The following is a 22,609-nucleotide window of genomic DNA, read 5'->3' as shown; positions in this document are numbered from 1 at the left end:
TAGAGCTCACTTTCTCTATGCAAAATTCCGGTATTAGGCCGACTCCCACCGAATTCCTGTACCAGTCCCCGGCTCCCTTCGCCTTCCACAGTGGCCACCTGCGTATTGCGTCTAGAGCCGGGGAGACAGACACATTCCTTCGATAAGGGCCAGTCTTGACCTGTTCCTCTCTAGCGAACAACAGGATGAATTCTAAACATTACCTTTACCCTGCAAGCGCCTCGGACAGTCAAGGCAGAAATACAAAATGGCTTCTCTCTAGCTTTCGGGCCTGTAGGCCCGAGAAAACGATAAAAGGCACTAAACCCTGTCAAAGCACATAGTTAAGCCCTACAAATAAACGCAAATGCAACTAGGACTGAAATGGTAGTGGATTATAGTCACCATTAGTCTGAGAATAGACTAAAATTACCCTGTCGCTACAATGCCCCACAGCAATATACAATCAATCAATCAGAGTACTTGTAAAGCGAGCTACTCACCCGTTAGGGTCTCAAGGCGCTGAGGGGAGGGGGTGCCGCTACTTCTCGAAGAGCCAGGTCTTGAGGAGTCTTCTGAAGGCAAGTAGGTCTTGGGTCTGCATTAGGTGGGTAGGGAGGGTGTTCCAGGTCTTGGCGGCGAGGAAGGAGAAAGATCTGGCACCGGAGGTTGTTCGTTGGATGCGTGGGACATCGGCAAGGGCGAGGCTGGCGGAGCGGAGCTGGCGGGTCGGGTGTAGAAGTTGAGTCTGCTGTTCAGGTAGGCTGGTCCGACGTTGTGGAGTGCTTTGTGTGCGTGGGTGAGGAGCTTGACGGCGATCCTCTTGTCGACAGGGAGCCAGTGAAGGTCTCTCAGGTGGGGGGTGATGTGGCTGTGGCGGGGGACGTTGACGATCAGTCGGGCGGAGGCGTTTTTTTGTGCGTTGTAGTCGTCGTAGGTGTTTGGCTGGGATCCCTGCGTAGAGTGCGTTGCCATAGTCCAGTCTGCTTCTGACGAGGGCCTGTGTATCCGTTCTTCTTGTTTCTGTCGGGATCCACTTGTAGTTCCTGCGGAGCATGCGGAGGGTATTGTAGCAGGAGGGGGGAAACGGCATTGACCTGTTTAGACATGGAGAGGGAGGAGTCTAGGATGAATCCTAGGTTGAGAGCATGGTCGAGAGCATGGTCGGTGGGTGTCGGTACTGCTCCCTGTGTGGTCAGCCACCAGGAGTCGTCCCAGGCTGAGGGGGTGGTCTGTCTTGTCCGAGTTTAGATTCAGATGGCTGTTCTGCATCCAGTCGGCGACGGCCTTCATTCCCTCGTGGGAATTGGTTTTGGCGGAGTGCTGGTCCTTGGTGAGGGAGAGGATGAGCTGGGTGTCGTCGGCGTAGGAGATGATGTTGAGGTCGTGTTGGCGGGCCACTTGTGCGAGGGGGGCCATGTAGATGTTGAACAGCGTCGGGCTGAGTGATGAGCCCTGGGGGACGCCGCAGATGATGTCAGTGGCCTCGGATCGGAAGGGCGAGTGGCGGACACTCTGGGTTCTGCCGGAGAGGAAAGACGTGGTCCAGTCAAGGGCCTTCTCTTGGATTCCGGCTTCTAGGAGGTGTGTCTTTAGAGTGCGATGGCTGACCGTGTCAAAGGCGACTAACCGTTCCGGGAGGATGAGGGCTGATGTATCGCCGTTGTCTAGTTGGCGCCTGATGTCGTCTGTGGCGGCGATGAGGACTGTCTCGGTGCTGTGGTTTCGTCTGAACCCGGACTGGGACGGGTCCAAGATGTTGTTGTCTTCCAGGTGGCGGGTCAGTTGCATGTTGAAGATTTTCTCGATGACCTTCGCCGGGAACGGGAGCAGGGAGATGAGCCGGAAGTTCTTGAGGTCCTTGGGGTCCGCCTTGGGCTTTTTGAGGAGGGTGCCGATTTCGGCGTGTTTCCAGCTTTCTGGGAATGTCGCTGTTTCCGCAGTTGGGGTGCGATGGCAACGTCTGCTTTGTTGAATACGTGGTGTGGGCACGGGTGTGACGGAGAGCCTAAGTGGATGGAGTTTATGACCTTGCGTGTCTCGTTGACGTTGGACCAGGAGGTCAGGCGGTTGGCGCTGGTGGTGTACACAGGGGAGGTGGGGTCTGGCGTAGTTGGGGTGGTCATGGTGTTGAAGCTGTCATGGATGTCAGCGATCTTGCGGTGGAAGAAGATGGCTGGTGAGTTGCACAGTTCTTGTGAGGGCTGTATGTCGTTGGCGCTGGGGTTGGAGAGTTTCTTTACGATGCTGAAGAGCTCTTTGCTGTTGTGTGTGTTGTTATCCAGGCGGTCTTTGAAGGAGGATCTCTTGGCTAATCTGATGAGGTGGTGATGTCTGTGGGTGGGGTCCTTGTGTGCTGCGTGGTTGTCCGGAGTGCGTTCGTGGAGCCATATCTTCTCCAGTTTCCGGCAGTCACGTTTGGAGGTCTGCAGTTCGTCGGAGAACCAGGTAGCTCTCTTGCTGGCGTGGTTGTTGGAGGGTTTCTTGAGTGGGGCGAGGGTGTTGGCGCAGTCGTCGATCCACTGTCTGAGGTTGCGGGCTGCGGCGTCTGGGTTGGTGGGTGGGTTCTGGGCGAGGGTGGTGATCAGCTGGTCTTCGGTGACTTTGCTCCAGCAGCAGCAAGGCAGCTGTTGGGTGCGGTGGTGCGTGGTTGGTTTGTTGAAGGTGAAATGGATGCAGCGGTGGACGGTCCAGTGGAGTTCGGTGGTGTGGTCGATGGCGACGTGGGTGTCTGTGGAGAAGATGGGGTCCAGTGCGTGGTCAGCGCCGTGGGTGGGTGCGGTGACGAGTTGTCCGAGGGCGAGGTTGTCGATCAGGGTGGCGGAGTTGGAGTCGTTGTTGTTCTCGAGGTGGAAATTCAGGTCCCCGAGGAGGATGTAGTCTGTGGAGGCGAGAGCTTGGGTGCTGGCGAGGTCGGCGATGGAGTCGCTGAATTGTGCTCAGGGTCTGGTTGGTCTGTAGATTAGTGTTCCTCTGAGGGTGGCGGTGGGGTCGGTGTGGATCCGGAAGGGCAGGTGTTCGGCGGTGTTAAGGGTGTCGTCTGCGTGGGTGGCGACCTTGAGGGTGGACTTGTGGACGATGGCTATTCCTCCTCCGATTCCGTTGGCGCGATCCCTGCGGGTGACCTCGTAGCCGTCCGGGATGGCTATGACGATGTCGGGCGCCGAGGAGTCGTTCCTCCAGGTCTCGGTCAGGAAGGCCACGTCTGGGGCAGAGTTGTCGAGCAGATCTCAAAGCTCGACGGCGTGTTTGCGTGCGGAGCGGGTGTTGAGGAGTATGCAGCAGAGGTGTTTGGGTCCGGTCCTTACAGGTTTGGAGGTTCTGTTGCAGGTGAAGCTGCAGGTGTGGCAGGTGAAAGGTCTGTGAGTCCGTTTCGGTGTGGCTTGGAAGCAGATGTGGTTTCGGCCGGTGTTGTGGGCGTGGAGAGTGCTGGCGTCGTAGCGGAGTCTGGCGTTGTGGCGTTCGCGGGGTCCAGGGGTTCTGTCGCTGGGTGCGGTCCAGGCGTGGATGGGCGCAGACGGGCTTGCCTTTGGCGCTCCTACGGCGGGGCCGCTGCGTGCGGCCTCCATAAGAGGTGGGTAGGGAGGGAGGAGCAGCTGGGAGGCGGGAGTGGGGTGGCCAGTGGGTGTCAGGGGGGCAGGGACGCAACGGCGGGAACGAGGGAGTGGGAGACGGTGGCGGCAGGAGCAACGAGGCAGCTGGCAGCTGTGTAAATGTAAATGTGTGTATACTTGTAAAGCGCACTGCCGCCCCATCTCGGGGCATCCTGGCGCTGTATACCGCTGTGGAACCCATCCAGGCTTTCACTGTGAGATGTCCCCTCCAGGGCATTCCAGCGCTGTTGGGGCCGTTGTGGATATTAAGCAAGCTATTGCCCAGAGTTGCAGAGTGGGACCCATAATTAGAGTAGGCACTGAGGTGAGAATTATCGAGTCCGCGGACAATGAGCCCAAGACCCTGCCGCGTCGGGAATTGAACCCTGGTCCCGGGCCTGACCTCTGCTTCAGGGGTTTACCGCTTCTAACCAGTGAGCCACACTTCTCTACTGGCGTGGGGAGCGACTTGCCAGTGAGCAGGGTCAAAGGTCTCTCTTGACTGCCTCTTGCTGCAATGTACCCCGGCACGGACCAGCTATGATGGTTCATTTTTGCATTTTGTTCTGGACACTACTCACACATTGTTGCAGTATCCCCAGCCACTAACTCCCTGTCAGTTCTCCATGTGGGCAGTGTTGCCCCACCACTGCTGACACGCACAGGCATTGTCCCTTTCTTGTTGTCCATTGGCGTCCTGGCTATTTGGAAAGTTAAGTAATACAGGTTTATTCATTTACTATTCCATTCATTCGCCACCCGCTCTTGTACATAGGTCTAGTAAATTGCCTTTTTATCAGGTCAGTGTTGGATTTGACAGCCAGCACGGGGAGAGCTGGGAAGAAATGAACTGCTTGGCTAAACACTTACCAGGTCCCAAAGGCGAAACCTATTGGCTATGCTAATGCTTGTTTGCCTTGTACATGATGTGATTTTGACTGAAAGTGCCCTGGGTTCCCGCTAATCAGGTCCTCCGTGCCAGAGTTCTTTCCCAAACTCTACAATTATTCCAGCAATTGGCAAAACCTTTAACACCCACTGTAGGGTCCTAGTAAATGGTACTCTGGTAGCTAGGACCCAAGGTACTAAAGACGTTCCCTAAGAGCTGCAGCACGAATTATGCTACCCTACGGGACCTCTCACCAAGCACATGCAAGACTGCCATTGCTTGCTGTGTGTCTTGGTGCAGGCAAAAGTGAAAACACGGCATCTCACACATCCCTGTGTGAGATGTCCCTAACACTGCATGTAGCATTTGTAAATTACCTCTACTGCAGGCCTGACAGCCCTAACGGAGGGTGCTGAATATAACATATGAGTGCATACCTGCATGAGCAGATATGCCCACGTGCCAGTCAGTTCTATAACTGCCAGTACAAGTGACCAGGGAAACCATTTTAAGACCTTTGCAGGACACTGGTAAAAACGGGTATCCCCAGATACATGATGTCTTAAATAAGGATGTTTGGTATCAACATCTCGTATTGGCGATGCCCGTTTTGGATTTCTTAATACATGCACCAACCAAGAAGGCACCTTAGAGGTGGCCCCTGAAAACCTACCAGTGTCTGGTATCCTTGCTGATTGGTTTCTGCCCTCTGCCAACAGTGACACGGTTCTGATTTCCTAGGGCGAGAGCCTTTGCTCTCAAGAGACCCAGAACAAAGGCTTGTCCAGGAAAAGGGTGTAACACCCGCCCATAGGATGACCTGCTGATTTGCCTCCTAGGGCCAGCAGGCCTCAAAGAAGCTGCCTCCTTTGCAATGCAAATCTGGCTTTCATCACAGGAGGGGAAGTCGTCGATGGCTGCTTTGTCTTGGAGTCCCAACTGGACTAAAAAAGCACCCACATCATTTTGTAGGTTTGCACCTGTGTGGTGTGAGCGCCTACAAAATGACATGAGCAATTCGTCAAATGAGGTTTTTCTTTTTTCTTTCAACTTTAGGCACGTTGCACAAAGGGTTAGACCTATTGGCTTTGCACGTGTTTATCATGAGGCTGTACATTTGTATATGTTTTACTCAAACACTGCTAAGCCTCTGACAGGAGTGCCAGCAGTGGGTGCTAATTTGTGATTAGCTGGAGTTTGGTTCATTTACAACAAAGTGAATAGGATGCAAAATTGTTTGTAATTTGTAATGTTCAGTGTAAAGGTACACTGCTATATTAAGATTATTTACTTAGTGTTCCCAGCCTGACAACAGGGACAAATGCAAGCATGTGACTCTATGAAAAATCTGAGTGTTCGTTTACCGGAGTTGCTGTTAAGTAACTTTTATCCCTCTTGTTCCTTGTGCCCCCTCTCACAATGATTTTTCAAAATGGTAACATAATAAGTACACTGTCAGCTGCCCACACTCCATCTGAGAGCTCCTATTGTCATTAATACCCTTCCACTTGTACCAGCCATTGATGTGAAATCTTGATGACTGCACAGTGCTTTACCACAGATTCCTGCCAACTATATAAGAACCCTTGTTCATACAGTTGTAGTTTTATTGAACACAACTCTAGGGTTGTTGCAGAATGGTTTTCGATCACTGAGGAGGTAGATGCTCTAAATTCAGCAGGCAAAACCTGACTTAATAGATCCTGAAACCGGTACAACGGAGTGTGTGTTTATTCTTTTAAAAAATTATTATTTTATTGTGATTACTGAAGCTTTGAGATTCTGAGCTCAGGCATGGAAGATCGCAAGAGTTATAACTGATGGTGGGAACAGCATTTATTAATTTGTGAAATTAGTATTGGTCCGTCAACCAGCATCTTTTGATCATTATACTGAATAATAAATACTTTGCTCTTTTTCTAGCCATTCCCGGGCGAACCACGATGGCCAACACGGGGTCTGTGGACCAGGGGGCTCAGGCAAAGCCGACTGTTCCAGCTGGGGGTCCGGCCCAGGTAGGCAAATGGTACAATAATACATCAACTGCACGGGCTATAGCAAGATATGCTAGTTGTCCAAAGCTGTACTTCTACTGTCGTTCCTGACCCAAGGCATTATGCAATTGTTTAAAAACTGAAGCTTATCTTGTTTGGCGCACTAAAAGTCTGTCCTCAGAATGTGCTGTTGTGGCTGCTAGGATTAGTTCATATCCTCTGGTTTTGACTGAAATATTGTTGCTAATTATTTGTAAACCCACATATCAAATACAACATAAGTCTTCTTTCTTTCATCCATAAAAATGCCCTTGCTTTCTCTCCTCTATTGTTCTTTGTGTTTGTCCGCTTTCCACCTTTTTCTCCAGTTAATTCTTGTCAGCTTAGCCTCTGTCTGCATCTCCATTGGTCAATCTTGTTTGCTTACCTTGATGGAAATACCTTTGTTGTAGTGATGTCCCGTGTGTCCCTCATGATGAGTGTGTATTGTTCCAATTTCCTGTTTGTGCGCCCATATTATTAGGACATGACTGATCCACAGCTGGGCATGCACTTTTTATTCCTTACATGACGTCTGGGGAGCTAGCAGGCATCCTGTGTGTTCTATGGTTATTAGATGTGTCTCACTGATCACTTTCCCTTCACTTTCATCATTCTTTTTAGACGGATTTTCTATCTTTGTTTGGCTCACCTGTTTGTCTTCTGATGCTTTCTAAATGCTAGTGCTTTCTAAACGGAACATTGGGCATTATATAAGTTCAACACCCTGCTTTTACTGCCCCTTTTCGGCGAAAGTGAGTGAAACTTGTTCCGATCCTGCCTGTGGTATATCTGATCTGTATGGCCATGTATATTGCACTGTTGCTCCCTGTGTGACTGAACACGGCTTCTGTCTGTCTTGATTCCTGTGAAAATCCTGCTCTGCTGCTGCTGTTTTGTACCTAATCAGTGTATGTAAGGAAAAAACTGTCCTGCTCTAGTCTGTATGAGTGAGGTTCTGCTGGAGGAAAGCACACACAGCCACTGTCTTTTGTGATCTATGAGAGGGAATCTTACTCTACTTCTGTCTAATTTGAACCTGTGACTGAAGTGGGTGCTGCTACTACCTGTCATGAACTTGATCTGTGTGTGAGTGAAGCTTGCAGCACTACTATCTGCCACGTACCCGACTTGTTTATAAGTGATCTTTGCACTTCTGCGGTCTGCTTGCTGATGCATGTGCTGGCACTGTCTGTCACGCAACTGATATGTTTGTAAGTGACTGCTTTTGTTAGTCTTTCACGTGGACCGCTAGTAAATATTACATTTCTCCTGCCGTTCCGGTTCTGGATAACTTTTGTGTGTGTGACCACAGCATGTACTACCACTCTCCTGTACTTCATCCATGTGTGAAGGAAGTATGCACTGCTTCTGCTGTACTATTTGCGTGGGTTTGTCATGAGCTCACTTCTACTCTCCCATGCTCTGCTTCCATTCCCATCTCACAAGCATTCCCAGGAAAGAATGTGAAAGTGATGCCAAATATAAAAATGTTGTCTACTTGTTAGGAATCACTGGAGGAAAAGAAGCGCCTTTTGAAAGAGCGCCTTGACCGGCTCTTCTTTGGGAATGAGCGTCGCTGCAACCATTCCCCAGTGTACGGGTCCGACGTTTTGCACATGTGCTCTTTGCCTTATGACAGAGGCGCATCGCAGAACTGCCTCGTTGATGGCAGGCACTGGAGGTGGTCTGGCTACGAGAACTGTTGCCGAGCCTCGTGTCCTGCTGAAGGACCTAAGGACCCTCTGCAATACTTGATCCTGTCCCCCGACCAACAGCAGGAAGCGCTGAAGCCACTGGTGAAAAGGTATGGCTAGCCTCTTCTGGCATTTATTCTAGTTCTCAGAGTCTGAATTTGTATAAGTGTGAGCACGTGTGTATGGACATTACGTGAGACATTTAGATGCAGGGTAAGATGACATACATCGGGGGAAAAAGTGCTGTGTGGTTTTTCAGCCCATCAGATTTCTTTTGCTTGTAAATCACTGGTTATTATGTATTAGCGTAGTGTTTCAGTCCTGTGAGAGTGAGAGGTTGAGATCAGGACTGCTAAGATCTGTCTAAAGAACCTGCTTTCTTCCCTTTGTAATGCCTCACAATTTGCGGTACCCCATACTTCAGCCCCCTTGGTTGCTGTGTGAACACACCGAGACTTGTATCTGCACGAGGAATGCCAGTTGACCAACTCCCAAGGCTGTGGAAGACTAAAAAGGAAGCCAATTGCCTTAGATAATTGTGTTCTACGTTGTATAATACTTGGGGTCCATGAGCTAAAGGCTGAAAAAGTTACTCCTAAATACAGGAAGCTACTTACATTAGTCAGCCAATTAGGGCTGGCTGCACCTAAAATAAATAAAAGAGGAGCCAACACATATCCGTGTCTCACACCCCTGCAGATCTCGGTCCTTAGATATTTCTTCCTAGTCACTAAATCTGACCTTGTCTCTCATATCAATGTGCAAAACGCTAGAAAGTACACAAGTGCTCTGTCCAACCCCTTAGATAATAATATTGCCCAAATGTTTGAACTAAAAAAATGCATTCAAATGAAGCAGACAAGTCCATAAAAGCCAGGTAAAGGGGCATCTGCTTAGCAGCAGTGTATTTACCAAGCACCAACTTAGAATGTAGACACTGCTGAATACTCCCTAACTTATTTCTAAACCCTTATTGTGATGGATATAATACAGACTCTGCTTTGACCCACTCCTTGACTGTTCTAAACTACGAGACCTAATATTTTAACTGTGGTAGCGATCAATGAAATGGGTGGGTAACAGCTGGAGTCTGTACGATTGCCCTTATTAAATATAGGGACAATAATCTATGTATGTCATGAAGTAGGCAATTCAGAATAATGAAGGTTATTATATACATTGTTCAAAAGGGGGGCACAATAAGCGTTATTGGAATTGACAGTTAACCTGAATCGGAACTACATTTGTGACTTGATGTGGTTCTATATATATGGAATTTGAATGTCCTGTCAGGTTGTTGTTACAGAACTGAAGTTTTCAGAATACACGCATGAGTAACTTACCCACAACAGGTTTAATCTTTGCATTGTGATACTTTGTAATCATGGCTATCGCATTGTAAATTCAGCTCTACACGTTCCACAATTCAACTATAACCCATGGATTGACATGTGTTGTAGACATTTGAGAGGTCCGTTTTTATTCGCTGTAGTTAAAGTAGATCTTTATTTGTGAGGCTTGTCGTTGACAGTTGGTAAGTTAGACTATCTTCTGCTTGTCTGCTTTGATATTTGACACATTTCATAATATGCAGAGTAAAAGTTTGCTTCCTCCTCTTTGATTAAAGCATTGACTTGAGGTATGAAGCGAACCATTTCCCAACATTATAAGTAACTTGAAAATCAGGCACTTAAAAATCTAAGATTGTTTATGACTGGAGTCTTGAATGATCTTGGGATATTGTGCAGAGCATAAACGTGATCTGGAGATTCTGTGCCTACCAGCCTTGCATCAGAGGTATTTCTTTCCTTCATCAGTTACCCATTTGTTGTGAATGTTCTGCTCTTGAAGATTAATTTACTTTAAAGGACTACTTTGGTTGACCTGTTATTCCCCAGGGTTCTCTGTGCGGTGCAACCTGCTGTTGCTGCTCCTCCGGCCCTGTATGTCTCAAACCCTTCTCCTGCACACTGCCATAGGATGCGGATCTTGGAACTTGGTCTCCGGGAACAGTGTGCTCCACATGTGCGACAGCTTCAGGCATTGACCACGCCCCACTGGGTGCAGTTCCCTGACCTGCGCCTGGTCCAGCATGACTCTGGTAGGTCAAGGCCCTGAGTGAATTGTGTACTGTTTGAATTGTGTACTGTGTGCCGTTTTCTATACATTTGTAATTCTTTTGCTCCTCTCCTTAAAACCAGGCAAGTTTGAGGCTCTGGCTGTCCTACTGCAGAAGCTGAAGACAGAGGGGCGACGTGTGCTCATCTTCTCACAGATGACTCTTATGCTGGACATCCTCGAGCTATTTCTGAATTTCCATCTTTTCACCTATTTGAGGATTGATGAGAATGCCAACACTGAACAGTGCGAGGTATACTGCCCTAGCTAGACTTTAACTGGTAATTATTGTTAAATGACTTGTGGATGCTTTAGGGAGTAAAAAACTCTATGGTTTTGATATGATCAGCCAGTGGATTCATAAAGACAATCTGTGATCAGAGTGATGCAGATCGTTTAGCTTCTACTGCTGTGATTTGGTGAGGTATCTATGGTCCGTTCATAAACCCACATTATCTCACTTGAGGAGGCCTGCAAATAGTCAGCCGTCACCTATTTTCACAAGACCCTTCATCTCCATTTATAGGGAGCTCTATGAAATGAAGATCACAGTCACTTTTTGTGGACCACTCATTATTATGCACTTTTTTGTGTATCTTTCTCTCTCCTCTTAGTCCAGATGTATCTGTGAGGGTGTCCGTTTTATGTATTAAATCTTTTATTGAGCATAGGCAAACAAAATGCACCTCTGAGATATTTGTAGGGGCCGTCACCACTCCGGGGAGGCCTAAGTCAGCGGCCCCACTGACACCCATCACAAGGCCAGCGGGCACATTGTCCGTTAACACAGCAAGCCGCCTACAACCCAACTGGGCCGGCCGCGTCATAAGAGGTGCTACAACGGTGCAAGCTAAGCAGTACTAGTGCAACCTGAGAGAACAAAGAACTGTAAACAACCCCCCTACCCTTCCCACCCCTACCCTCCCCTCTCCTTGTCCATTTTCGGGGATAATCTATCGGTTGTTGTCTACCATTAACGGTCAAGTGGTGCTACGTGCGCCGGGCCTGTGCGCTTACGGGCGCGCGTCTTGGGTTCTGGGAGAGGTGTTTCTGCTAGGCGTAGCAGACGCAGGTAGCGTGGGCAGCTCACCTCACGAAATTCCCCGGTAAGCAGGGCGAGGAACGGTCGCCAGAGCTCCGCAAAGTCCGCTCCCCTCCTTGCCGCTGCCAGTGATAGTTTCTCCATTCCCAGGATCGCCCAGAGCCGGTGGAGCCACCCCAATTGCTGCGGCGCCTGAACTGCTCTCCAGTGGGCCACAATGTTTTGGACCGCTGCCCCTAGCGCAAGCGCGATCAGTCGTCCCCTCCAGGACTTCAGAGGGTACATGAGGGCGTTTGGGAGGCCTAGAATAATGTATGCTGGGAAGCGCGGCAGTTGTGTATCTAGATGTGCGTCTATGAGGTCCAGGATAGGGTCCCAATAGGGGCGCAGCGCCTCACAGCTCCATAGCAAGTGTTCCAGCGTCCCTAGTTCCCCGCACCCCCTCCAGCATCTGTCGCTTACTCGGGCATCCCAGTGGTGTAATCTCTCAGGGGTGTGGTACCAGTATGTGGCTACTTTAGTTAGTGTCTTAGTGTCTCTGTGGTGCGCCGAGTGTCTGGCCCTGTGGTACACCCCCTCCCATTCTTTCCTAGTGAGCTGCCGCCCTAGGTCCCTTTCCCACCTGACTTGGCCCGCGTTGTATGTGTGCGCCTGAGTGAGAAGTAGCTGTTGATAAAGGTCCGAAATCAATTTCTTGTCCGAGGTGCGTGTCAGAAGCCACCGTTCGTAGGGCGTGAGGTGCCGCTGGGCCCCGGGCTGAATCGAGGGGTGGAGCACCCAATGGCGCACCTGCAGGTACTGTAGGCGTTCCGATTCGGCCACGCCGTAGTCCGCCTTGACCTGCTGGAACGGGAGGACCCCCTTGAGGTCGAACATGTGTCCCGCCGCTCTACAGGGCGTCGTCCGCCACGTCGTAAATGCTCCGACGTCCAAGCCCGGCGTGAAGTCCGGATTCTCAAAGATGGGGGTCATAGGCGAGGGGAAGGTGGTCAGTCCCCTGGCCACGGCCACTCTGTCCCACACTCGCAGGGCGGTGCTTGTGATTTCAGAGGCGTACAGGTTAGGGGGCCGGTGTCGGCGTGGCAGGAAGGGCACGCCCTGAAGGGTACGGCCGGCCACCGCCTGGTCCTGGAAGAGCCAGTGCTTGCCGGACTCCAGCTGAAACCATTCCACGAAAGTGCGCAGCTGTGCTGCCTGGAAGTACAGGGTGAGGTCGGGCACACCGACCCCCCCCCGTTCGCTGGGGGCAGAGTGGCGAGAGTGTGCTTAAACCTAGGTCGCCGGCCGTTCCAAATGAACCGCGACAATTCCGATTGAGTTTGCTGAAGCCAACCTTTCGGGGGATTCAAGGGGAGCGTCTGGAACAGATACAAGATCTGCGGTAGCAGTGTCATTTTGACTGCGGCAATTCTGCCTAACCATGACAAAGTAAGCGGCTTCCAACGCCGGAGCTGCTCCCGGAGTTGGAGTGTGAGTGCCTCATAATTGACTCGCGCAGTACCCCGGACAGTAGGAGCCAGGCGAACGCCCAGGTACGGGACGGCTGCATCTGACCATTGTATTTTGAATTCAGACTTAATCTCGGCTACCACGTCTGGGCTTAGGGAGATGTTCAGGGCTTCAGATTTGGCTTCATTGATTTTAAAACCCGAAGCCAGGGCAAATGTGTGAAGCTCCACAAAGAGAGCACGCAGGGATTGCATCGGGTCGGTGAGGGACAGCAAGATGTCGTCAGCATACAGGCTGATCTTATGCGTGTCGGCACCAAATTTGATACCAGATATGAGTGCATGCTGCCGCACCCTCTGAGCCATCGGCTCCATATACAGTGCGAATAGGAGCGGCGACAGAGGGCAGCCCTGGCGTGTGCCTCTGCCAATGTCGAATCTCGGGGAGGTATGACCGTTCACCCTTACCGCGGCATTGGGCCGGCGGTAGCAGTTGAAGATGCGATGGCGGAGTTTCTCCCCAAATCCGAAGTGGTGGAGAACCTGGTCGAGGTATGGCCAATGCACTCTGTCGAATGCTTTCTCCGCATCGATGGTGAGGAGCATGCAGCCCGGCTTAGTGCGCGACCCGGCCTCAATGAGGTGCAGCACCCGCCTGGTGTTGTCGCTGGTCTGCCGTTGGGGGATAAAGCCCGCCTGGTCAGGGTCTATCAGCTGCTGCATGTATGGTGCGATGCGGCTCGCTAGTATGCCAGTGTAGAGCTTCAAGTCTACGTTCAGCAGCGAGATGGGCCTGTAGGAACCGCAGGCCGCCGGGTCACGGCCCGGTTTGGGAATAACAGAGATAGACGCCTCTAGCAGGTCCGGGTGTATGGCACCAGGTGTGTCGAATGTGTTAAACAGGTCGCGCAAGAGGGGGGCAAGCTGCTGGCAGAAGGTCTTGTAAAATGCCGCAGTATAGCCGTCGGGTCCCGGGGATTTCCCCACTTTGAGGCGGGCAATAGCAGAGATGACTTCCTCCAGGCCTATGGGCTGCTCCAGAAAGTCCGCCTGGGCTTGGGTGAGGGTGGGGAGCTCCGCACCCTGCAAGTAGATCGGGCCGGCATTTGGGTCCAGGTGGTCCGCGTCGTAGAGCGCCGCATAAAAGTTGCCGAAGGCCGCTGCAATCGCCGCGTCCTCCGTAATCTGGCAGGGTGTCCGTTTTACATGCGTATATTTTTGGTTTGCCTTGACAGCGAAGTGGTCTGCAACACCTCTTAACGGTTCTTTTCATATAGACATATTAATACAGAGGCCTTTGGCTCAGCCCAACTGGAATAGTCCTCTCTCACTGTATGCTGTTTAGTGTATCTATCCATGTAGTGCTTGCATTGCATAGCTCACGGACTATTTTACATCTCACAAGTATACTGCATTATCGTACATTGAATTCTCATTGATGCGTGCGGAAAGTAGTCGTTTTTTTTTTTAAATGTCAGGACTGATAACACAAACCATATCTGTTGGCTTTGCCAGTGCTAATTTCACATGTGATTGAAAGACACTTTTATGTCAACACCATAGTAGTTGGGAGTGAGTTTATGGTCCATCATTGTGTTGTGCTTGATATGTGATGTTAATTTGCTGGTTTTAATGGCTTATCTACATCTGTTCAGATGTTAAACTGGGTACATTTTATTTTCTCTATTTCATTCCTCTTCTGCATGGAGGAATTTTCTATAATAATCATATTGAAGAAAACCTCCACCTGTGTGCATTGTCACAGAACACTTCACAAAGTAAGAAAAAGTTTCTGAAAGGTTGAGACATCTGCCAAAATATGCTTTACAATTTTTCCTAAAATGGCAAAATCTTGATATACAGTCAGCACAGTCTGCCAGAGGAAAACACCATTAAAAGATAGCTCAGCTAACCATCAGTCTTATAATTTATTACAGTGACAGTTGAAAGGTGATTCATTTTCTGCCTTGTGAGTAGGGTCCCTCCGAGTTGGAGTCGACCTTTTCACCTTCAAGCAGTCAGAGATAGTTCCTTTTTATGAACGGAATATAAATAGCCATGATGGAGAGCTAGGATTACAGCTAAGTGATTTTCACTTCCTCAGCTTACTCCAGGGACTTTATCATCCATATAATTCCCTGGCATTGTATGAGGCTATAGAAAATGCCTGCTTCACTTCTTGGAAGATGGGGGAAAAAAATCCCGTTTCCTCCAGGGTTGAAAATGGGGACACATTTTAACATTTTCAGAACTTTCTCCCTTCCCTATCTTTTAAATTCCCTATTTTCCCCGTACTTGTTATTTTATCTAAATGTCTCTCTTCTCTCCCTATGTTTTGCTCTTCCTTTTCTCCATCCTAAAGGAATGCCTGGTGTTTTGTTTTTCTTCTATTCTTTAATATTCCTGTGTGGCCCACTAACTGCTGTCCTTCCCTTATTTCTTTCTAATGATTAAAATATAAGAAATTGTGATCTAGCATGTCCTTTAGTCTCATTGGGTTCTCAGAACATTTAAGTGGTTCAGGTTTCAGTAAAATTCACGTTTAGTGCTGGAGTAATCTAGTCTTTGTACAGTTTCTTCATTTTAAAAATATGTAATTAGAATGATGCAGACAGGTAATATGTAGAGGCCAAAGGTACGAGTTACTTACCTTCGGTAACGATGTATCTGGTAGAGAAGATTCTAGCCGCAGATTCCTTAACATAGAATTATCCCAAAGCGTGAGACTGGATCCGGAATGTTTTTGCCCAGCATCCCTTCGCGCCGGGGGGACGCCATCACGCGACTCCGTCCTGATGTTGTCCGCGTACGTGACGTCCGCGAGGTCACATAAGTCCCACCCCTGTGCGCCTACGTCCATTTCTTCGGAGAACTTTACCGCGCCACAATGCGGAGCCATCAGACAAAAACTGGGACTGTATGGGAACAGTATAGGAACAGTGTGTGAAAGAGCAGAAACCTAGAGAAGGAATGATGAGGAACACCACCATAAGGGGCAGTGCCAGACACTGCATCACCGAAGGGCAGGGAAAAGAATAAAGAACAGAGCACCGCCCTGAACAGCAACCCTGCCAGCACAGAAACGGCCCCCCTTAGAGACAACGAACATATGAAAAAATGTCATGATAACATGTAGTAGGACTACAACCCCAATGAATAACAATGAAGGGGAACCAGTCCGGGACAAGCAAGGAATGACAAATACTCCAAGACAGCCCCAGCACAGAATGTGACATCCCCCATAAGGAACAAGGGCAGAAGCCCGGCCAAAAGACCCCAACCCAGAGGGCAGCAGAGAAGCATAGGGGCCAGAACCCCTAGCACTGAATGGGGGCAGAGGGAAGGGGGGGAAAGGTAGCCCCAACCTGGAGCAACCAGAGCTTAAGGGCACAGGAGCACCTATAAACCTATCCTCCAAAGACAAAAGGGAGGAATCGGAACATAAAAACAGGAGGAACATTCTTCCAAAAAAGAGCGAAAGATTGCACTCACAGAAGACATAGCCACTCACAGGGAGGCGAGTGCCGAAGACTTAGCCAAAGGTCCTCGCAGAACGGGGAGGAAGGGTGGGTCGTGAAGGAATCTGCGACTAGAATCGTCTCTACCAGATACATCGTTACCGAAGTTAAGTTATTCTTACATCTGATAAAGACAACTAGCCGCAGATTCCTTAACGTAGAATAGATACCCTAGCCATACCCAGAGGGTAGGAGGGTCTGCGAAGGGACCTCACCCACCTGGATGCAACAGAGGATCCTACAGGGGATGAGTCCAGGTCGAAGAGCTCGGTCTCCCCAGGCAAGGGGGAACCCCTTCATCCAGAAGACTACCGACCCCAAAGGGCAGTTGGGAAAACCAGAAAGAGGAAGCCCGTCCTCACTCAGCAGGAGAAACAAGGGCAAGGTGAAAGGAGACTAGAGCACCCCACGCCCACACAGGGTAAAAGAAGCTCCACCCAAGGCCCATGCAACGAAGAGGAGCGACAATGAAGAAGAGCAACCTAGAGACTCCAAGGAGAAGAGGTAGAGCAAAGGCAAGACCTCCCAACGGGAACACACCTAGTGAAGAATGCACCCGAGCCTAACGGAGCCAGAAGGCAATAGACCAGACAGAACGGCGCCATCAGCAATAAGCAGGTGGAAGCAGAAAGGGCAGCCCAAGGCCACCCCAGAAGAACTGTCCCAACGTTCCGCAGGGACAGACTGCGTCCGAAAGGGGGTGACTGTCCCACTAAGCGCCAAGAAGGCACAATGGTGCAGAAAAACCGTAGGTCGGCACCAGCAAGCATATTAAGATGCAGAGAACACCACGGAACGATGCACCCAGGGCAAGCCAGACGCCAGCCGAAGACCGAGAGCAGGAAGGCGAAGAAGGGCCCGGCCACGCCCCAGAGGGGAGTCCGCATACACAGACCAAAAAGAAGTAGAACGAGACAGGATGATGCCAGGCCGCAGACAGCAGGCCCGACCAGGCCAATAGCGCAGCGACCCCGTAGAAGGATACCCCGGGGCGCGACCCAAGCCATTCCAAGCCATCAGCAAGAGGATTGCACCTGCAAACCTACTGTAATGCCACGGAGAGCAGAGGCCCGAAGGTGACCACCTCTCCCAAGCACATAACCGAGCTATATAACAGCTATTACTGCCCCACATAGGGCATGTTAAGTTCCAAGACATGGGAACCCTCTTAGGAAAAGTCTTCCGCAGCAGAGGACAACAGAAAAGACCTGCGGCAAAACCCACAGAAGGCTTGTCAAGCAGCCAAAGAGAAAGAAAACAAAGGCCTAGTCTCAGGGCCAGCATGGGTTAGAAAAGGCCAGCAGCCAACAGAACCACAGCCTGAACAAGGAGGGCTCGAATGCACGTGCAGCACGCAGAACACCCAACAGGGGGGACCCGCCCCAATGAAAGAACACCTCCCAAAAACCTGATCAACTGACATGTCACTTAGGGGGAGAACGGGGGAAGGAGGAGGAGGAGGCCGAAGCCCCGCCAAGAACCTCTGAATGGCCGAATCCACAGGGGTGTGGAACAAAAGGGCATCATCGAAAGGAAAGTCCAACAGCCGTTCTCGAACGTTCTCCGGGAACACACTGTCCCGAAGGCATGGCGCTGAAGCTCGACCAAAAAAGCCATGGCACACCCAAGCACCTCCAAGATGTCCAGAGTGGAATGAAGAATAATCGCCTCCAGCTCCTGGCCATCCAACACATCTGGGCTGCTTTGCCTGCAAGTACTTTCAGCCTTAGAGTTCCAAACTCCAAATATTTGTAGTTTCTAAATGACCTGATGAAGGAATCCTCTAATGCTTCTCACACCATACCCAATTTGGACCAACATTGATAGCAAGACAAAGCAAAGGGTGGCTGGGTAATGTTTGGGCAATAACAACTAGTATAGTGTCCTTCAAGTCAAAATGGCTCAAGGGAACAGGGGAAAGCGGCCACCTACGTCCCCAAGGGGAATCTTCTGTGGAGACAGAGGATTCAAAGACAAAGAATAAGTAGTTCCCGAACACAAATAGGTTTCTTATAGTCTTAAGAGAACAGATGTCCACTATTGAATCAATATTCTTTCAAGAGTCCAATGAGTTAATTCTTTTTATTTTCTTTATCTTTTCTTGTCATACATCTGAGAATTCTTCATCACAGTCTCAGTCTTCAAAGTTCATCAAATTCACATAAAACGTAGCCAGTAGAAAAACCAATGCCAACACGTGTTTCGTCATGGGGCACAGTCACCCTAATGACTTCTTCAGGGCATAAAGGTAAAACGTTTCAAAATATATAAGCCAATTCCAAAAATCAGTATTTTCTCAAGTTTGGAATTTGAACTCTATCCATTCTTTATTATAAAGTTCTTCATGTAGATAGGTATATAGGTGATTTTCTAGGAGAGTACTCCCTAACACCATCAAGTGGATTCCATATTCGTTATCGTAACATTTTACCTTTATGCCCTGAAGAAGTCATTTGGGTGACTGTGCCCCATGACGAAACACGTGTTGGCATTGGTTTTTCTACTGGCTACGTTTTATGTGAATTTGATGAACTTTGAAGACTGAGACTGTGATGAAGAATTCTCAGATGTATGACGAGAAAAGATAAAGAAAATAAAAAGAATTAACTCATTGGACTCTTGAAAGAATATTGATTCAATAGTGGACATCTTTTCTCTTAAGACTATAAGAAACCTATTTGTGCTCGGGAACTACTTATTCTTCAACATTGATAGCAGATATCCTTGAATCCCTGAATTCAACGCTAATGTTAGTTGACAAATAGCAAGGTAATGGTGTTGGAAAAAATTGTCTTTTGGGAAACGCCAAAACCTCAGAATTGCACAATTCCAGTTGTTCTGATGATACTCCCTCTGTCCACAGCTCTTCCCGACCTTTATCATCCCACTCTTCTCCACCTTCTCAGCTCTCCCTCGCGGCTATGGTCCCACTCTACAGGTGTCCCTGCTCAGCATCTCTTCCTTTGTTCCTCTCTCCACAGCTCCTCCTACTTCCACTCTCCTCTCGCCCATCTCTCCACAGCTTTCCCAGCTTCCACTCTTCCCTCGTCCCTCTCTCCACAGCTTTCCCTGCTTCCACTCTCCTCTCGCCCTTCTCCACAGCTCTGCCTGCTTCCTCTCGCCCCTCTCTCCACAGCTCTGCCTGCTTTGGCTCTCCTCTCGCCCGTCTCTCCACAGCTCTCCCTGCTTCCGCTCTCCTCTCGCCCCTCTCTCCACAGCTTTCCCTACTTCCACTCTCCTCTCATCCCTCTCTCCACAGCTCTCCCTGCTTTGGCTCTCCACTCGCCCCTCTCTCCACAGCTCTGCCTGCTTCCGCTCTCCTCTCGCCCCTCCCTCCACAGCTTTCCCTGCTTCCACTCTCCCCTCGTCCCTCTCTCCACAGCTCCTCTTGCTTGACTCCTCTACCGTCACACTGCCCACATTTATTACTACTCCCCCTGTGCTCCCTGGGCCACCTCTCCACGACTCTTTCTGACTCACTTTCCTCTTTCGGCCCTTGGAGAGGAGAAAACACAAACTCGAAGGAGGGCAGAAGACCGCTCCCTGCCTGGATGGACTGTCCCAGTCATCCCTCATTTGGCCCCAGTGCCTGGATTGTTACAGAACAATGCTGCAATCGTGACCTCCAAGGATGGACGACACAAGTCCTCGGAGCTGCCGGCCGCATCCTGCACATTTCTTCCGTCATAGTTAGGACGTAGTTTGAAAGTTAAGGGTCAAAGAGCACCATTACCCGGGTGGGCAGTGGTTATTCTGAGGCATTCACCTGTCACCCCGGTGCCCACTCCGGTCCTAGTTCAAGGTGTCAGTGGATGCACAGGCCAAGCACGCCCATGTCTGATACCCCTCTCTTGTTATTTCTAACTGCCTCTCACTATTCCCTTCCTGCAAGTGAGGTTTGTGGCTTTTTAGGTATTTGTTTTGACAGTGCAGCTATATATTGTAAGATTCCAATACACACATGGTGGACCTTCGATCTGCCTCGTTCAACCTTTGGTTCCCTCACACATCGTTCATGTTTATTACAGTTAATTAAAACCATTTCTTCTAAAACCACAAAATGATTACAAAAAATTCAATAATGTTCGGGGCAAAATTGTGCCAGTTAATGCATTTGAGCGCAAACAAATCTAAAATAATCTACATATGATGCTCCTTAAAATTATTTTAACAAATTGCGCTAGGAAAAAAGATAAAATTGCAAGCAGTGAAAACTATTAAAATAAGGACTGTTACGTAAAATGCATGTGATCATTGCCGGGCCGCACTGTAAATGTCACACTGTTTGTATGGCCCATAGAAAAAAAAGCATTTGCACTACAATAGGTCTCGCATGTGCGAGAGGTTAAGCTATTGGCTTTGCAAATGACAATGCCTTTTATTTATGTTTTAAAAACTAACACATGAATACAAAGCATTGTCATTTACAATGCCAATAGCTAAAACTCTCGCAAATGTTAGACCTATTGCATTGCAAATGCTTGTTGGTGATTGTCCTGAAAAGCATTCTGATTCTGTTTGTGTCCTTACTGATGGTGTTGATATAGTGCTTGTTTTTGTCTGATGTGATGAGCTGTCTGGTGTTGCAGGGAAGGACTTCAATATCCCGAGGTCACATGGAGCTGTGCTTTTCTTATATTTTCGTTCCTGTCTGAAAGGGAAGTGTTTGTCAGTAAGGTCTTTAAAGTATGGTGGTATTCAAGGTTTTGACTTGCACTTGCAGGTTTCATTTGCTGTGCGGATGTTCACATGGTTTTACCCCAAAAATGTTGATGTTGTTTCGAATGGTGCTGCCGTTTGATGTGTGAGAGATGAGTTAAAGCATCAGGTTGTCAGTGGAAAGGTCTTTGAAGCTTCATAAGGTTTGGGTTTGTTTTGGGATGTCCTTAGTTTCTTGCAAAGATGCTGAGCAGGGAGATGGGTGTAGAGGAGGTAGGTCCAGTCCAGGGATATGGGTGATTTGCATTGGGTTGTTGGTGATGATTCGACGAGATCCAGGCGATGGCCCTCTGAGTGTGTGGGTAATGTAGGCACAGAAATTTATTATTTAGTTTCTTAGCTGCTAACAATGCTAGTACGCCTCTAACAGATTCTGGACTCATACAACTGGCTAATGCAGTTAGCCTTTAGAGAAAGGATGATTGAAATCCACATCGGCCCATCCAGGTATGCAAGTGTGAATCTTGGTCATTCTGCAAGACAGCTCTGACATTGACACTATCTATCTGTCAGCCACAATCCTTTCAGCAAAAAGTGTCTGAACTACTGCAGTCTATGAAAACTGACACTACTGATGTGAAATCAATGGGGGTTGGTATAGAGTGCTTCCCACTCTTTGAGGTTCTGGAAGCAAAATGAATAATGCTTAGATATTGTTGTACTCTGACTACAAAGGCTTGACTTGCCCTTCTTGCCACTTTGAGGCGACTTAACCTGCAAAACAGAGTTCTGCTTCAGTCGCTTCTTGGGCTCCACCATATGAAGTGAGAAAATATCACAACTAAGAAAATGGAGCTCAGCGTCATACATTCAGACAACGTATTTGAGTTAAACAAACTGTATCCCCCTCATTTCCCTCAGAAAGTTTAGGTATCTAAACATTCTTGACAAAGAGGCTCAAGAAAGTCTTCAAAAGGGAGCAAAGGAGGATGTACTGAGAGAAGAGAATAGCCAAAAAACATACTTTGTTACTTCCTGTTTCTGGAATACTCTGTACTGGTTCTTGAGTTGTAGAACTCATGAAGTCCAACAAATATGGTAACAAAAGGTTAAGATTGTCATTCTTCATTGTACCTGTCCCCTCTTGTTGCAATAAAATGCCCTCGGCTATCAGGAACGGGTGGGCATTTACCACATTAAAGACAACTAGTTTCTTTCAGCACTGCCTTGATAAAAAACTACAGACAGAATACACAGAACAAGCCTCTCATTGTCAGAAATTGGGTTTTCGATGAACAGAGCAAAGAGGTGCTTCAATCTCAGACTAGTATGGACTTGTTATCAGTTACCTTTGACACAGATACTTTTATTTATATCATTTCAATATTATATCATTTTCAGTATTTTATTGCAAGATTATTGAAAACCATTACAAGCTAGGAAATAATTTTAAAAACTGTTAAAAAAAAAAGATACAAGTAAAAAAAAAACTGGGTTAAAAGCAATAGTGTATAATCATACGGCTTTTGGTCCAAGTTTAGTTAAAAAAAGATTTTGTTGTTGAATATATATTTACGTAAGACATCAATTTCAAACCGGATGTTCACTTGACCTTTGAATATAGAAATAAAAT

The 22,609-nt window shown here is 48.6% G+C and overlaps 1 protein-coding gene and 1 non-coding gene across 3 annotated transcripts in view; both read left to right on the top strand.

Moving 5' to 3' along the window:
- Positions 1–22,609, top strand: part of EP400 (E1A binding protein p400) — a 657,563-nt gene that overhangs the window by 339,599 nt on the left and 295,355 nt on the right. For both annotated transcript variants that reach the window (XM_086942653.1, XM_086942654.1), the window contains 4 exons: positions 6,385–6,476; positions 8,003–8,301; positions 10,090–10,292; positions 10,393–10,562. In XM_086942653.1, the coding sequence (XP_086798779.1) occupies positions 6,385–6,476; positions 8,003–8,301; positions 10,090–10,292; positions 10,393–10,562 (764 nt within the window). The remainder of the gene's footprint in view (positions 1–6,384; positions 6,477–8,002; positions 8,302–10,089; positions 10,293–10,392; positions 10,563–22,609) is intronic.
- On the top strand, positions 14,895–15,033 carry LOC147678888 (small nucleolar RNA SNORA49). The gene has a single exon (XR_015302017.1). It is a non-coding gene; the product is annotated as a small nucleolar RNA SNORA49 (small nucleolar RNA).

This window comes from Lissotriton vulgaris, chromosome 11 (assembly GCF_964263255.1).
Source record: "Lissotriton vulgaris chromosome 11, aLisVul1.2, whole genome shotgun sequence".
Lineage (NCBI taxonomy): Eukaryota > Metazoa > Chordata > Amphibia > Caudata > Salamandridae > Lissotriton > Lissotriton vulgaris.
The sequence above is the reverse complement of the archived record's forward strand: the minus strand, read 5'-3'. Positions and strand labels throughout refer to the sequence as shown.